The sequence below is a fragment of the Mesoplodon bidens genome, assembly GCF_964165515.1.
Source record: "Mesoplodon bidens genome assembly, chromosome: 3".
Taxonomy (NCBI): domain Eukaryota; kingdom Metazoa; phylum Chordata; class Mammalia; order Artiodactyla; family Ziphiidae; genus Mesoplodon; species Mesoplodon bidens.
This window is the reverse complement of record NC_138178.1, coordinates 53,076,108-53,093,790: the sequence shown is the minus strand read 5'-3', so window position 1 is coordinate 53,093,790 and position 17,683 is coordinate 53,076,108. Positions and strand designations below refer to the sequence as shown.

The following is a 17,683-nucleotide window of genomic DNA, read 5'->3' as shown; positions in this document are numbered from 1 at the left end:
ATATGCAAATCAATCAATGTGATACACCATATTAACAAACTGAAGAATAAAAACCATATGATCAACTCAACAGATGCAGAAAAAGCTTTTGACAAAATTCAACACCCATGATATAAACTCTCCAGAAAGTGGGCAGAGGGAATCTACCTCAACACAATAAAGGCCATATACAAGAAACCCATAGCAAACATCATTCTCAATGGTGAAAAACTGAAAGCATTTCCTCTAAGATCAAGAGCAAGACAAGGATGTCCACTCTCACCACTATTATTCAACATAGTTTTGGAAGTCCTAGCCATGGCAATCAGAGAAGAAAAAGAAACAAAAGGAATACAAATTGGAAAAGAAGAAGTAAAACTGTCACTGTTTGCAGATGACATGATACTGTACATAGAGATCCTAAAGATGCCACCAGAAAACTACTAGAGCTAATCAATAAATTTGATAAAGTAGCAGGATACAAAATTAATGCACAGAAATCTTTTGCATTCCTACACACTAATGATGAAAAATCTGAAGGAGAAATTAAGGAAACACTCCCATTTACCACTGCAACAAAAAGAATAAAATACCTAGGAATAAAACTACCGAGGGAGACAAAAGACCTGCATGCAGAAAACTATAAGACACTGATGAAAGAAATTAAAGATGATACAAACAGATGGAGAGATATACCATGTTCTTGGATTGGAAGAATCAATATTGTGAAATTGACTACACTACCCAAAGCAATCTACAGATTCCATTCAACCCCTATCAAATTACCAATGTCATTTTTTATAGAGCTAGAACAAAAAATCTTAAAATTTGTATGGAGACACAAAAGACCCCAAATAGCCAAAGCAGTCTTGAGGGAAAAAAACGGAGCTGGAGGAATCAGACTTCCTGACTTCAGACTATACTACAAAGCTACAGTAATCAAGGCAATATGGTACTGACACAAAAACAGAAACATAGATCAATGGAACAAGATAGAAAGCCCAGAGATAAACCCACGCACCTATGGTCAACTAATCTATGACAAAGGAGGCAAGGGTATACAATGGAGAAAAGACAGTCTCTTCAATTAAGTGGTGCTGGGAAAACTGGACAGTTACATGTAAAAGAATGAAATTAGAACACTCCCTAACACCATACACAAAAATAAACTCAAAATGGATTAGAGACCTAAATGTAAGACCAGACACTATAAAACTTTTAGAGGAAAACATAGGAAGAACACTCTGACATAAATCACAGCAAGACCTTTTCTGATCCACCTCCTAGAGGAATGGAAATAAAAAGAAAAATCAACAAATGGGACCTAATGAAACATAAAAGCATTTGCACAGCAAAAGAAACCATAAACAAGACAAAAAGACAATCCTCAAAACGGAAGAAAATATTTGCAAACGAATCAACAGACAAAGGATTAATCTCCAAAATATATAAACAGCTCATGTAGCTCAATATTAAAAAAACAAATAACCCAATCCAAAAATGGGCAGAAGACCTAAATAGACATTTCTCCAAAGAAGACATACAGATGGCCAAGAAGCACACGAAAAGCTGCTCGACATTGCTAATTATTAGAGAAATGCAAATCAAAACTACAATCAGTTACCACCTCACACCAGTCAGAATGGGCGTCATCAGAAAATCTACAAACAATAAATGCTGGAGAGGGTGTGGAGAAAAGGTAACCCTCTTGCACTGTTGGTGGGAATGTAAACTGATACAGCCACTATGGAGAACAGTATGGACGTTCCTTAAAAAACTAAAAATCGAATTACCATATGATCCAGCAATCTCACTACTGGGCATATACCCTGAGAAAATCATAATTCAAAAAGACACATGCACCCCAATGTTCACTGCAGCACTATTTACAATAGCCAGGACATGGAAGCAACCTAAATGCCCATCGACAGACGAATGGATGTAGAAGATGTGGTACATATATACAATGGAATATTACTCAGCCATAAAACGGAACGAAATTGGGTCATTTGTTGGGACGTGGATGGAACTAGAGACTGTCATACAGAGTGAAGTAAGTCAGAAACAGAAAAACAAATATATTAACACATATATGTGGAACCTAGAAAAATGGTACAGATGAACCAGTTTGCAGGGCAGAAATTGAGAAACAGATGTAGAGAACAAATGTATGCACACCAAGGGGGAAAAGCAGCAGCGGGTGGGGGTGGTGGTGATGAATTGGGAGATTGGGGTTCACATGTACACACTGATGTGTATAAAATGGATGACTAGGGCTTTCCTGGTGGCGCAATGGTTGAGAGTCCGCCTGCCGATGCAGGGGACACGGGTTCGTGCCCCAGTCCGGGAAGATCCCACATGCCGCGGAGCGGCTAGGCCCATGAGCCATGGCCGCTGAGCCTGCGCGTCCGGAGCCTGTGCTCCGCAACGGGAGAGGCCACAACAGTGAGAGGCCCGTGTATCGCAAAAAAAAAAAAAAAAAAAAAGGATGACTAATAAGAACCTGCTGTATAAAAATATATATAAAATAAAATAAAAAAATTTAAAAAAAAGATTTGACTTTACATAGCTGCCGTCATATTAAGGGTAACTTTAGTATCCTGTATGACTGAAAGGTTTTAGGTAAGAAAGGCAATAAGATTGCTTTTTAGACGGAACAGAGAACAAGAAGCCCAGTATAAGAAAACCTGATATGAACTCTAAATGGATGGAGAGGAGAGAAGCATGAGGCAGGCCACCATCAGAAGGAAGCTTTTCAATACTGTAGGTGAGAAATGATAAAGGTCTGGACAAAGCAGTGGCTGGGATAATTCTGATGTAAGTATATGACACGTTACAATTAAACTAAAACCAAAGCATTAAACAGTGCTTAAACAATACATCAAGTATTCTTTTTAAATTACTTTTGAAAACTGGCATTATAATGTCAGTGAGGAGAGAGTAAGATGGGCACTCTTGACATTGATCAGAATGCGTAAAAATAGTACAACCCTTGTACAGAGTATTTTAGGAATTTGCATCAAGGGCTTTAAAAATATCCACACCATTTGACTTCAAAAATCCATTCCTTGGAATCTAAACAATGAATTGAAAAAGTTTCACATACAAAGTTGTTCCAGACAGCATTATAATAACCAAAAGTAGAAAAACAAGTTATCAATCAGTTAAGCAAACTATAACTTTATGTAATAATCTAAAGCCACTAAAACTTAAATATTAAAAGGATTTATAATAACATGGAAATTGTTTAAGATGTGTTACATAACATAAGCATAATGCAAGCCTACTTCAGTTTGACTCTACCCATTAAAAGACACATACCAAAAAAAACCCCAAAAAACTTTTATGAGATCAACCAACAAATTAATAGTTATCTTTCTATGGTAAGAAATAGATGATTTATCTATCATTCATTCATTCTTTCTTTTTAAATGACTTCTGAATTTCCTCATTTTCCTATGAGCATGTATTTCATTCAGAGTGGAATCTACCACTTTAGATATGCAGACTTGAGCTCCAAAAACCAGTTTGAGCACGGTAGCAATACTCACCAGGGCTGACACCAGTAGATGGATCAGAAGAACTACAAGCAGGGTGTACCACTTTTTCTTCTCACAGCCATCAAAAAACACAATGCCCCAGAACGTGTGCAGCAATATGATCACCAGAGTCATGAAAGCTGAAAGACAGGCAACCATTAGTGCCCAGTCACAGGACAACAAACCCCAAAGCCCACTAAACACCTAGTCGTGGGACAACGCTCTTGGGGTACCCCGCACTACTGTGAGGGTTCAACCCTATCTGACAGAAGCGGGACCCTGACCCATATTTGCTTGAATAATAACTGTGAGAGCAACATTCCTGAACCAGGGGGCCAACTCTGAAGCAGCTTCTCAACTAGAACGTGAACTTGTGAAACAAAAAGTCAACTTGGGGGCTTCCCTGGTGGCGCAGTGGTTGGGGGTCCACCTGCCGATGCAGGGGACACGGGTTCGTGCCCCAGTCCGGGAGGATTACACATGCCATGGAGCGGCTGGGCCCGTGAGCCATGGCCGCTGGGCCTGCGGGTCCGGAGCCTGTGCTCTGCAGCGTAAGAGGCCACAACAGTGAGAGGCCCGCGTACCGCAAAAAAAAAAAAAAAAAAAGTCAACTTGGATCTGGCTTTCAAGGAGTTTCTCTTAGGAATGCAATAAAATTACTGTGATATCTAATCAGCTCTTCTCCAAATTAGCCTTCTGCACTAATTGCGAAACTCCCACCCTCCCCTGACACCGCGCCACACAGCATGTGGGATCTTAGTTCCCTGACCAGGGATCAAACCAGCACACCCCCAACCTCACATTGGAAACTCGAAGTCTTAACCAACGGACTGCCAGGGAGGTCCCTGAGAAACTTTTCTCAATTAAAAGAAGTGCCTTCGGGCTTCCCTGGTGGCGCAGTGGTCGAGAATCTGCCTGCCAATGCAGGGGACACGGGTTCGAGCCCTGGTTTGGGAAGATCCCACATGCCATGGAGCAACTGGGCCCATGAGCCACAATTACTGAGCCTGCGCGTCTGGAGCCCGTGCCCCGCAACAAGAGAGGCCGCAATACTGAGAGGCCCACGCACTGCGATGAAGAGGGGCCCCCACTTGCCACAACTAGAGAAAGCCCTCGCACAGAAACGAAGACCCAACACAGCCATAAATAAATAAATAAATAAATAAATAAATAAAAATAAGTGTCTTCAATTTAAACAAGGCTTCTCATTAAAGTGAAATTTCTCCTTGGATTTTTTAAGGACAATGGAAGATAAAAATATTAGAAATTGCAGTAATTATCCAAGATTCTTTCTTTTTTTAACACCTTTATTGGAGTATAATTGCTTTACAATCGTGTTTTAGTTTCTGCTTTATAAGAAAGTGAATCAGGTATACACATACACATGTCCCCATATCTCCTCCCTCTTGCGTCTCCCTCCCACCCTCCCTATCCCACCCCTCTAGGTGGACACAAAGCATGAGCTGGTCTCCCTGCTTCCCACTAGTGGGCTGCTTCCCACTAGCTATCTGTTTTACATTTGGTAGTGCATATAAGTCCATGCCACTCTCTCACTTCATCCCAGCTTACCCTTCCCCCTCCCCATATCCTTAAGTCCATTCTTTACGTCTGCATCTTTATTCCTGTCCTGCCCCTAGGTTCTTCAGAACCATTTGTTTTTTAACTCACTACACATAATTCAATTTCGTTTCTTTTTTTCAATTAATTAATTAATTTATTTATTTTATTTTTGGCTGTGTTGGGTCTTCGTTTCTGTGCGAGGGCTTTCTCCAGTTGCGGCAAGCGGGGGCCACTCTTGATCGCGGTGCGCGGGCCTCTCACTATCGCGGCCTCTCTTGTTGCAGAGCACAGGCTCCAGACGCGCAGGCTCAGTAATTGTGGCTCATGGCCCCAGTTGCTCCATGGCATGTGGGATCTTCCCAAACCAGGGCTCGAACCCGTGTCCCCTGCATTGGCAGGCAGATTCTCAACCACTGCGCCACCAGGGAAGCCCCCTCAATTTCGTTTCTTTTTATGGCTGAGTAATATTCCATTGTATATATGTGCCACATCTTCTTTAGCCATTCATCTGTCGACGGACACTTAGGTTGCCTCCATGTCCTGGCTATTATAAAGAGTGCTGCAGTGAACACTGTGGTACATGATTCCTTTTGAATTATGGTTTTCTCAGGGTATATGCCCAGTAGTGGGACTGCTGGGTCGTGTGGTAGTTCTATTTTTAGTTTTTTAAGGAACCTCCATACTGTTCTCCATAGTGGCTGTATCAATTTACATTCCCACGAACAGTGCAGGAGGGTTCCCTTTTCTCCACACCCTCTCCAGCATTTATTGTTTGTAGATTTTTTGATGATGGCCATTCTGACTGGTGTGAGGTGATACCTCATTGTAGTTTTGATTTGCATTTCTCTAATGATTAGTGATGTTGAGCATCCCTTCATGTGTTTGTTGGCAATCTGTATATCTTCTTTGAAGAAATGTCTGTTTAGGTCTTCTGCCCATTTTTTATCCAAGATTCTTAAGCAACTGAAACTGAACTTGATCGGCACACACAGGTTTTTCTATGGAATACTGTGTGTGTGCATGTGTGTGCGTGTGTGTCCTGCATCCTGGACAACATTCCTTACTTAAAGTGAGCAAGTTTCAGAATTCCCTGGTGGTCTAGTAGTTAGGACTCTGCGCTCTCAGTGCTGAGGGCCCAGCTTCAATCCCTGGTCGGGGAACTAAAATCCCACAAGCCACAAGGTGTGGCGGAAAAAAAAAGAAAAGGAAAGACGAGGTTCCACATATTCTGAAAGTTTCAACATGAAAAAAGGCACACAGATTTTCCTTTTCCACTATTAACACCCATCAATCTGGCAAAAAGTTAAGTCTGACCATTCTCTTTCACACTGCTGGTAGGCAAACTATCTAGCATTACCTAGCGAAGTTGAAAATTTGCATTCTCTATCACACTCTAGCAATTCCACAGCTAGACCTATACAGTTCTCCCTTGGTATCCGTGGAGGATTGGGTCCAGGACCCCCCATGGATACCAAAACCTGCAGATGCTCAAGTCCCTTATATAAAATGGCATAATATTTGCATATAACCTATGCACAGCACATCCTCCACCGTATACCTTAAATCATCTCTAGATTACTTATAATACCTAATATAATGTAAATGTTATGAGAATAGTTGTAAACGCAGTGTAAATTCTACGTAAATAGTAGCTGGAGCCAGGCAAGTACAAGTTTTGCTTTGGGGAATTTTCTTTTCCTGAATATTTTTGATCCATGGTTGGCTGAATCTGTGAATGCAAAACCCACAGATATGGAGGGCTGACTGTATGGACTCTGAAGCAATTTTTGAATCAATAGATCACTAGCACTTGAGCACTTGTTAGAAATGCAAATTCTTGGGACCCACCTCAGACCTCCTGAATCTGACACAATACACCCAGCAATCTATGTTTAAATAGCCCTCCAGGTGATTCTAATGCATGGTCAAGTTTGAGAACCACTGCTGTAGATAAACTTTAGTATATTTGTACAAGGAGATATATACAAGAATATTAATAGCAGCACTGTTTGTAATAACAAAAAATGTTCATCATTACCAGAATGGATAAACTGTGGTGTATTCACACTATGGAATGCTTATATGTTCTATAATATAAATGGTCTTAAGAATATAACGTTGAGTCAGGGAAAAGCATATTGTGGGAAAATGACCATTATTTCAGTTATATAAAGTCAAAAACAAACTATTAAAGACATAACTGTTGAGGCTGGAGGAAAGCAAGTTGTTACATCTAGTGATAGTGTTTCAGAAAATGATGGTAAATTCTTTAAAGCAGAGGAGGGATTTTAAAAAAGAAAAAACTTTGGGACAATGGTAGACGAAACTAAAACGATGCATTTTAATTCCATTGATGATCCCTCAAAGGTCAGTTTCCCTGAAGACAGATGCCTGTTTATGTGATGGTGTAGAGGTGAGACAACTGAAAACACCCAGGAGTTAATTTTATGTCACAAAAGACCAGAGTAGAAATTGTGATCTATAGACACAGATGTTCAAACTCTAAGGTTTTTCTAAAGCCTACACGTCAATTACATGTCAAGAGAAAGAAATGACATCATTAATGAGTCATCTGTTCATGAGCTATGTGAAAGGAAGATCAAAATGGAGTTAGTATTGCTAAGAGAACTCTCCAAATGGAGCCCGGTGGCCATTAAGGAAGTGTAACTTAGGCATGGCTCAGCCGAGATGGAGTCTGACATTTTGACCTGATGAAGTCATCCAGGACACCTGCCAGAAACTCAGGACACTTATTGAACCTTTACCCTAAAATAATTCATGACAGTCTATCCACTTATTGGACCCCTACTCTAAAACAACTTGTGATTCCTTAAGGACAAATATTTTCCGACTTAGGTCAATCACAATTCTCACCAGACAACTTTTAACAACCTCATCGCCTTTTGTCTTTACAAGCCCGAGTCTATTTCTTCCTTGGAACACTCTTTCAAGATTACACGAAACTGTCTCCTGACTTGCAATTCTTTTTTTTTTAATTAATTAATTAATTATAATTGGCTGCATTGGGTCTTCATTGCTGCGCGTGGGCTTTCTCTAGTTTCAGTGAGTGGGGGCTACTCTTCCTTGTGGTGTGTGGGCTTCTCATTGCGGTGGCTTCTCTTGCTGTGGAGCACAGGCTCTAGGCACGGGCTTCAGTAGTTGTGGCATGCGGGCTCAGTAGTTGTGGCTCACGGGCTCTAGAGCTCAAGCTCAGTAGTAGTGGCGCACGGGCTTAGTTGCTCCGTGGCATGTGGGATCTTCCCAGACCAGGGCTCGAACCCGTGTCCCCTGCATTGGCAGGCGGATTCTTAACCACTGAGCCACCAGGGAAGTCCCTGACTTGCAATTCTTAAGACCCCAAATAAACTCTTTTCTTATTTGCAGCCTCCTGCATTATCTTTTGTTTGACAGCTATATCTGCCCTTTCTTCTATGCATTATCACATATATTGAAGCCAGCCAATTATCCTCCTGTGATCAAGTCCTAGAGTTCAGCTACTTGGAAAATGCTCTTACTTATGGACTTTTCAGTTCATTCTCATCCAAAAGAGCATTACTCTGTTTCAGACAAACATTCTCAAGATATCATTAGCCCTCAACTTTCTTTCAAATTCTAGGTGGATATTTCTGTTTGCAAGGCTCTTTCCTGCTAAAAATTATCTCTGATGGATTGACCCTGTCTCCAAAGTAAAGTCCAAGCATCTCAGGTTAGCATCGAAGGCCCTCTACAACCTAGACCCAAATTACTATCCTTTACTAATCTTCAAACATATCCTACATGGAAGAAAACCAGAACTCTTACTTATACTCTGTCTATGCCTCTATGCTTTCACTTTTTGTTTTTTAACTGATTACCCCTTTTGCCTGAATGCTCTACCCCTCACCACCAGCCTACCCATTTCACTCCATCCAAATCTTACTTTTATTTAACATCTAGCTCAGTGCCATCTCCTTGCTGAATTCATCCTGATACCTACTTTTTTTTTTTTTTAAACACTCCACACACATTTACTGAGAACCTAGAGAGTCTGGCCTGAAGATGATGCCTATGAACTATATAGAGTCACACACTCCTGAGCTGGAATCCTAGCTCCATGGTACGGCTTTGGGCAAACTATTCCAACCCCTCTGAGCTTCTGTTTCCTTTATTTCTAAAATGCAAATAATGCCCCTGGGTTGCTGTGCAGGGAAGAACAGTGCTTTGCAAACCTTAGTTTTTCAATAAATGACAACTACTATGTGCTATGGTCTCCAGATTCAAAGATGAACATAAGCCAGGACCTTGAATTTAGTGAGTCTGTACTAACAGGCGGGAAAGTGAAGCAAAGCAGCACGCAATTACCACATTCATCCAAGCTTCCTGGGCACTTGACTATGTTTTAAAATGCACTCTTGTTCACTCTTATAGATTATTTCTTCCTCTGACATTGTATTACTCGCACATTTACTTTCTTCCTCCCCTCTTTTATTAATCCATACAAAGATTTATTAGCACCCACTATGGGCCAGGCAATAAGGCTATCACGGTGAACAAAATACAGTCCCATGGAACTTCCTTTTCAGAAAAGAAGCGCGTCGTTTCAGTTTACTGTTTTATTAACACAATATCTAAAAAGGATCTCTCAAGACATTTATTAAAACATTGTATATTCCTACTTGACTGCTTATATATTCAGCTAGCACTACTTTCTGGCTAGCTTCTATAGTCGTAAGTCTTTACTATTACAATGTGCTATTTAGATTACTGGGATTTATTGTTTGTTTCCTCTGCAACTGGTTAGAGGTCCAACAGAAACTGAGCCCTGGATATCTAAACTATTCTGTCACATACATGTAGCTAGAGCTACACACATACTATTTTGAAACTTCTCTCTAATAAATGGAATTAACTGCAGCTAGAAATGAAGATTTGTTAATAGTATCTCTAGGGTACTATCTTTCAATTACTAAACCTTTCTCATGTCATGTTCCTAAATATATAAAATTCTCAAAGTCCTTCAGTGAGTTTAACCCTAAAATATGCTTTGTTCTTTTTTATTTTTTATTTTTATTTTTTTGGCCACACTATGCAGCATGCTGGATCTCAGTTCCCCAACAAGGGATCGAACCCATGTGCCCTGCAGTGGAAGCGCGGAGTGCTAACCACTGGACCACCAGGGAATTCCCATTGCTTTGTTCTAATATTCTTAAAAGTAGAAAAAACAAAAACACTTTTCTGAGTTAACCATGAGAATATCAAAATTATATCCTTTTATAGTCCAGATTAATAAAAAGGGCTCCCATCATTTTAATGTTTTGGAACATTAATCAGAAAGCTGAAGAGTTCTAACAAGTATTTTACATCTGTTTGTGAAATTATATTTCAATACTTTGTTAATGGACTTCCTTTTCTAATAATCTTTTACACATTCTCTTGGTAGAGAATGTTTCAATCCAACCTGCTTCTAAGCAAAATGTTTCAGTGTTATCTTTAAGATGCTACATTTACTATTTGGTTCTTTAATCCTTTCCTGAACATTGCCCAAACACTCTAGCACACAGATTCATAAATATCTTCATTTTCATGCTTGTCCCTCTCTCCCTCATTCCTGATAGCTACCTTTCTGTTCTTGCAAAGACAATGGCCTAATATAGCTATAGATCCTAATACTGGATCCAGCCAGCATGGAAACTGCTGTCATCTGGCTTCCCCTGACAACTTCAGAGCATCTCTATAACCAGGCCAGAGAGCTCCAAGGCCTGCTGCTGGATGGTGGCAACGACAGAGGAGGACTTCCCAAAGCCAAGGCTTAGCCTCAGCTGCCCAGAGATAGGATGTGATTACCAAAGGGCTTCTGGATGCTTCTTCCGAGGAAGAGAAGGGTCTGGGACTTCAAGGTTCTGCGAAGTGACAGACTCTCCTCCATCCCTCTTGGTTGCAGAAACTCACCAGATTCTGGAGAGATCTCCAACGACCTAGCCCAATTCAGGACCCAGAACTAAACCAGTGTTTTTGAAAATGCCTTTCCTGCAATAAAGATTTAACTTTATATATATATATATATTTTTTTTTTTTTTTTTTTTTTTTTTTTTTTTTTGCTGTACGTGGGCCTCTCACTGCTGTGGCCTCCCCCGTTGCGGAGCACAGGCTCCGGACACACAGGCTCCACGGCCATGGCTCGCGGGCCCAGCCGCTGCGCGGCATGTGGGATCTTCCGGGATAGGGGCACGAACCCGTGTCCCCTGCATCGGCAGGCGGACTCTCAACCACTGCGCCACCAGGGAAGCCCTAACTTTATATTTTTGCTTTAAAAAATGTAACAGGATTCTGTGACCTAGTTTATTGTAATGTAGATGTACATATATTACTAAGCAAGTAACATTCTCCAGATAACATAAGACATATTGAAAACCATCTCATATGACACAGCCATAAGAAAGGCATAGTACTGTCCCTTAATACCAACCAGATCAAAAAGAAAATGTCCTGAAAGCAATCCGAATATAAACAAATATAATGATACAAAATATCATTTCAGATTTATGAAAATGCTCCTGAAGGATGTTCATGAGCTGAACAGACTGCCAAGGAAGCAATGTTACATTTACAGTCCCCCTAGCAGATGGTGAAGAATGATGAAATTCTCTCCCCCAATTAGCCCATCAGTGTGGAGAGTCAGTGTTGGGAAGCCCCTTAGAAGTTGCTGATCTAGTCCCCTGTGCAATGAAAAAGCAGATCCCACAGGGTCCACTTCAAATACTTCCAGTTTAGGAGCTTATTTCATCAAAACAGTCACTGTGGGAAAGTTCCCTCTAAAAGCGAACCCAAATCTGGCCTTTCAACTCGGTGATTCTCAAGTGGGGGGATTTTGCCCCCAGAGGTCACTTGTCAATGTCTGTAGACATTTTTGGTTGCCACACTGGGGGTGGGCTGCTTCTGGCATCTGGTGGATAGAAGCCAGGGACGCTGCTGAATACCCTACAGTACACAAGATGATCCCCCCCGAAAAAAGAACCCCAAAAGTCAACAGTAACGAGGTTGAGAACCCTGCTCCAGCTCCTGATTATTAAGCCTAGGAAGGCCCTTTGAAGAAGCAAAAGTCAACTCTTTTTTTCCATAGTGGCACATTAAGAAATACTTGAAACTCTCTCTATAGGTCAATTATTATCACAAAAATGCTGCATAACAAACCAAGCCAAACTCACTGGCCAGAGCTGCCATTGGGAGCATGGGGTCTAAGGCAGTGCTCACACTGCAATTCCCTAATTCAGTGAGTGTGGGCTCTCAGGATTCTATTACTTTGTATTAATGCTTCACAGACTTCACGAAATTAACTAGGACCTTCTCATGTCTGTCTCTGCCCTGGAGTAGTTTCAGCACCAACAGGTTTACCTTTTCTTTAAAAGTTTGCTCCAAAGCGTCTCTCAAACATCCATGCCTGACTCCATATATAAAGCAAAAGGTAGCCCATAAGAACTTGGATGGAGATTTAAATGGAAGTGGGAGGTAAGATTTGCAGTTGGATTAGATGTGAGTAACGAGAAAAACAGAAGAATCAGGAATTACTCCCAAGGTTTTGGGCCTGAGCAACAGGAAGGATGGAAGTGCTTCAACTGAGATGAGGGAGACCACAGAGATACCCCGCTTTAAAGATGCCATCCATGCCTTCTGTCCTCCAGAAATGCTGGTAAATCAGCAGTACTGCAAATCACTGTTCCACTGAATGTAAGGAGAAAGTCTCCCGAGAGATGGAAAAGCAGCCTACCATCTGAAACAAGGCACTTCATTCTCAAGATTGAAACCGGTCCCTGGTGCCAAAAAGGTTGGGGACCGGTGCCTTAAAATAAACCTCAACCTTGATTAATCCCTTCATAGAACCATGAAGATTTCCAAACTTCTATGCATGTAAGAAAAGTGGTTTTGGGAAATTTAGTTAAAACCTGTTCCAGGAATAGTGTTGGAAAACCTCAGAGTACACCAATGAAACATGTTACAATATGAATGATTCCCCCAGAAATTGTGCAATGCAGCAGCAGTGACGTGCACACTGTGATTCTCTTTAGCAGAGCTGAGGGGAGGTAGAAGAGTGAGCTGGTACGAGCGGCCCCAGTAGTGACGGGCATCCTTGGTGAGAAGCGCGCATGGAGCAACTCAGTAAATGCCGGGACTCCAGCACATCCTCCTAGCACAGCCATGGAGCTGCAGAGGATCAAGCTGAGGTTGCTGAGCAAGGCTAGGCTCATCAATAAAGTTGAAGACAGGATTTTTTTTCTCCTTTCAAATTATAAATATTGGGTATAGTGAGTAAACATATATTCCTATGGGGCTACATGAAGGGAGATACTATGCTGAATGGTATTCAAAAAATATTACCTTTTCCCAATGCAAATCATCTTTATAGGGTACTATCCTGTTCATCACACTATGAAAAAAATCTCTTTAAGATTGACTGAAAACACACACACACACACACACACACACACAAAAGAAACCACCAAAAATTAAAGGCAGCAGTGGATGAAGAAAATAAGGACCAATTCACATGTGAAGATGACACAAGGCCTGAAGGGAGAGAGAAGCACAAGGCATTAGGCTGCCTGAACTGCAAAGGGGTCAGCAGGGGCTCTCCACCCAGCCATGTGAGCAAAGAGATGTCAGTGTCACAGAAGGTGACCTAGAACACATGTGGAAGAGCCACAGCCTGTGTCATTCTTTCAGTCACTCTGTGAAGCAATTCACTGAGCTGCCTGTTTGCACTCTGCCTAAAGATGGCTACCTGGGCTCTGCACACTTGATAATGTATCATAGGCTACTAGAGCCTGTAACAGGCCAAGGTTTGGGGAAAAGACATTCCAAAAGCATAATTTTCCATTCTCAGTTATTTGAGAAGCTTGAAGGAAAGACTATTACACTACTGATGTAATGAAAACATATAATGAAAATATATATTTGGTGACAAAACCAATGACACATTACAGTATATGGAGCATCCTTGTGTCATAAGCAGTGACAGTTGTGATAATTTATTGTAAGAAATTAAGATTCTAACAAATTCAGAAAAGGATAAGAATTGCAGATTAAGCTCTATTGCAGATCATTTTCTCTGTATCATTAACAATGCTATAGTTTCTCTACCTCTCTGGAATTGGTAGCTATTTGAGACAGTCTTGCATGAAAAGTGCTTTCACTTAAAAGTTTAAACATTTAACAAATTGCCACATTGTATTATAGAAATTATATCAATACTTAAAATACTATGGGAAAAAAATGAATGAATGAAAAAAACTCACTGGGTTACAACAACAAGGATTTATTCTCATGCTCACTGGTCTAGAGGTTGACTGTGCTTTGGCTGATTAAGTGAGGCTGGGGTCAGCTGGACGGCTCTACTACAGGCTGCTGGTACAGCTGGGTTTGCCTTGTCATTTCAGGTTGGGCCCAGGTCTGCTCTATACTTGTTCATTCTGTGGTCCAGGCTAAGGGGGCATTAACTATGGGGGCATGTTCTCTGGCACATAATCAGAGCCCAAGAGGGCAGAACCAACCATGCAAGTGCTTTTTATGTCTCTGACTTACATCCACTTACATGCAATTAGTGACTTACATTCACTATTTGGCCAATTTGTGTCACAGGGCTGAGCTCAAAGTCAGGGGTAGGGAAGTACGTTCTAGTCAGCATGAGGTCAATGCAAGGGTGTGGATGTATACTTCTATTATAGCAGAATGACAAATTTGGACAAAAATGAAATCTCCCACATTCCCCTTACTTTTATTTTTTCTCAAGCTCAATATTCCTCTTCCCTGCAATCATACAGCTTGTAGATCTTTCACCATACTAACGATGTTCTTCTATACCAACTTTAGTTCTTCAGTATTCCTATTAAATCACAATGCTCAGAATTGAACACGATACTCTACATGTGATCTGACCCATACTGATTTCTCCTAGTAAAAGGTTTAGTGGCTGAAAAGTTGAAAACCTTACCTAGATAAGAGCACTGCTAAGAAAATAAAATACTGGGTTAGCCGAAGAGTTCATTCAGTTTCAAGTAAAAATAAAAGACACATTTTTCATTTTCACCAAGAACTTCATTGAACAATGTATTCATTAACCGAGCAAACTTTTTGGCCAACCCAATACAAATGAATGGTTTGGGGAAGTTTTAAAAATAAAATATCAGCTATCCTTACTGAGTACTAAAGACATTTTTCTTCTAAAGCATAAGGGAGGCAATTCAGAGTGATAAATCCAGATACCACATAAATTAGAGAAATTATCCTTTCTCCAAATTCTATTCTTCATTTTGAGAACCAAATTCTCTACCCCTGAGCTATTTTACAGTTTATAGAGCACTTAAATATATACTCTCTAATTTCATTTCATTCTCTACGACCTTGAGCTAGGTATTATTTTTGCCTCTGCTGAAAGATGAGGAAATTGAGGGGTTAGATGGAAGTCCAGTATTTCCTGTGCCCCGTGAACAATGTCTTTCTAACCTCCAGGATTACAAGGAAGACTGCTTCCCTCTACCTGGAACATTCTTCCCTGACAACCACCTTGCTTTGCCTGCCACCTACCATTCATCCTTTAAATCTCTACTCAGATAGCTCTTCCTCCATAAGCACTGCCTTTCTTTTTCTTTTTTTTTTTGCAGTACGCGGGCCTCTCACTGCTGTGGCCTCTCCCGTTGCGGAGCACAGGCTCCGGACGCGCAGGCTCATCGGCCATGGCTCACGGGCCCAGCTGCTCCGCGGCATGTGGGATCTTCCCAGACCGGGGCACGAACCCATGTCCCCTGCATCGGCAGGCGGACTCTCAACCACTGCGCCACCAGGGAAGCCCTGCCTTTCATTTTTTTTCAATAAATATTTATGAGTTCATTTAGAAACAAAGAACTCCACAAGGTGCTGGGGATACTGCAGTGAACAAGACAGACAGTCCTTGCACTTATATGGCTGAGCATCCAGCTGGGGAGAAAGACATAAACAAATAACTACACAGTTGATCAATTAATTCCAAATGTGGTAAGTACTCCAAAGGAGAAGTACAATACCACCCGAGGGGGTTACAGCTTTTTTGTGCACTCATGGCTCTTCCTCATCATAGTATTTATCACACTTTGTTGTAATCAGCTGTTTGTCTTTATTCCCTGCTATGAGTGGAACATATAAACACTAACTGGGCTGTTAAATAAAAATACTTAATTATTTGTGGAATGAGTGATTAAATGATCAAATGGACTTGCCCAAAATACTAAATTAATGAGCCAGGGCAAGACTTAAAATTAAGACTCCAATTCCTATAACTTGCCTCTATACAGAATAACCAAGATACAGTAATGATTCTAATAAAAGTTAACGTTAGCCTACTACACAATTACAAACAAAAAGAATTAACTTATAATACATTTAATTTGTAAACTATGCTGACTTGTCACATGAAAACCTATGTACATACAGGTATCATATAGTGTACATCTTGTACTAACATAGACATACTAATTATACCCCATATTCCTGATTATTACTTAGGCATTTATAATGGAGTATGTTAAACTATTTAACTGAAAAATTAAAAAGAAGCTCATGCCTAAGTACATGGTAACAGCAGCAGTTACAAATAATATATGCAATAAACACAAATACATGCAAATTTGGGGTTATTATTTTTAAATGCAATAAGTAGTTTCTTAAGTGTTTAATTCAAAGGTTATGCTCCAAAGAATGATGTTATAACAAATAAACTCTAGCACATGATAAAGTAACAGCTATTCTTGACTCTATAGGTACACATCCACAGCATGGTCAGCCTGCCGTCCTAACTTAGCTAAAGATATTAAAACACTTTATTTTCTTTGAATTTATAGACATCACAATACAATCCCCAAATTGCTAGCACATTTTTTACTTTCTTCCAAAAGAATCATTTTAAGCCAATCTTATGAAAACAGCCTAGTTCACAAAAGGGAATTAGCGCCATCTAGTGACAGAATCTGGTAGAAAAATAAGTTCCACTAGGAGACTTGAGAACCAAAAAAAAAAAAAAAGCTTACGTAGCAATAGACTGATTTAAGAAAATATAGAAAACTGCTGCAGTAACACCCCCTCCTGGTTATGTTTTATTAACTTATATTGGATGCTAACAGATTTTAGCATATTACAGTTGTTCTAAAAATCAAATACTCATTATTATGTTCATTTTTTAAGACTGTCAGAAATATTCTAATTATGGAATGTTTAAAAGGAAGATAATTTGCTATGTTGGGGGCGCAACTAAATAAGTAGGACCCATTCCACTGACATACTTTCCTGTCCTCTAACTTGTAGCCGGCCGTGAAGGGCCCTGAATAACTTGCAGGCCTTGAAAAGCCCTTATACATTTTTGTACAGGGACGAGTCATTTGGGGGGCTGTATACAGGATGGATTCCCATGAAAAATGTGTTGAGGAAAGACTAACCGGGTGGGAGTTAATGGTAGTAATCTAGACAGGAGATACCAAGGTCTGAACTGAAATGATGAACAAGGGTCCACTGGGTTTGGGGATCACGATAACATGCAGCATGTCTCTCAATTTTTTACTGCAGCAATTTGTTTTTTTAATTTGGTCATACCTCCTTATATCTTT

At 40.5% G+C, this 17,683-nt stretch overlaps 1 protein-coding gene across 1 annotated transcript in view; it reads right to left on the bottom strand.

Moving 5' to 3' along the window:
- Nucleotides 1–17,683, bottom strand: part of APH1B (aph-1 homolog B, gamma-secretase subunit) — a 41,085-nt gene that overhangs the window by 13,473 nt on the left and 9,929 nt on the right. The window contains exon 6 of the mRNA XM_081227085.1: nucleotides 3,531–3,658. Within this exon, the coding sequence (XP_081083211.1) occupies nucleotides 3,531–3,658 (128 nt within the window). The remainder of the gene's footprint in view (nucleotides 1–3,530; nucleotides 3,659–17,683) is intronic.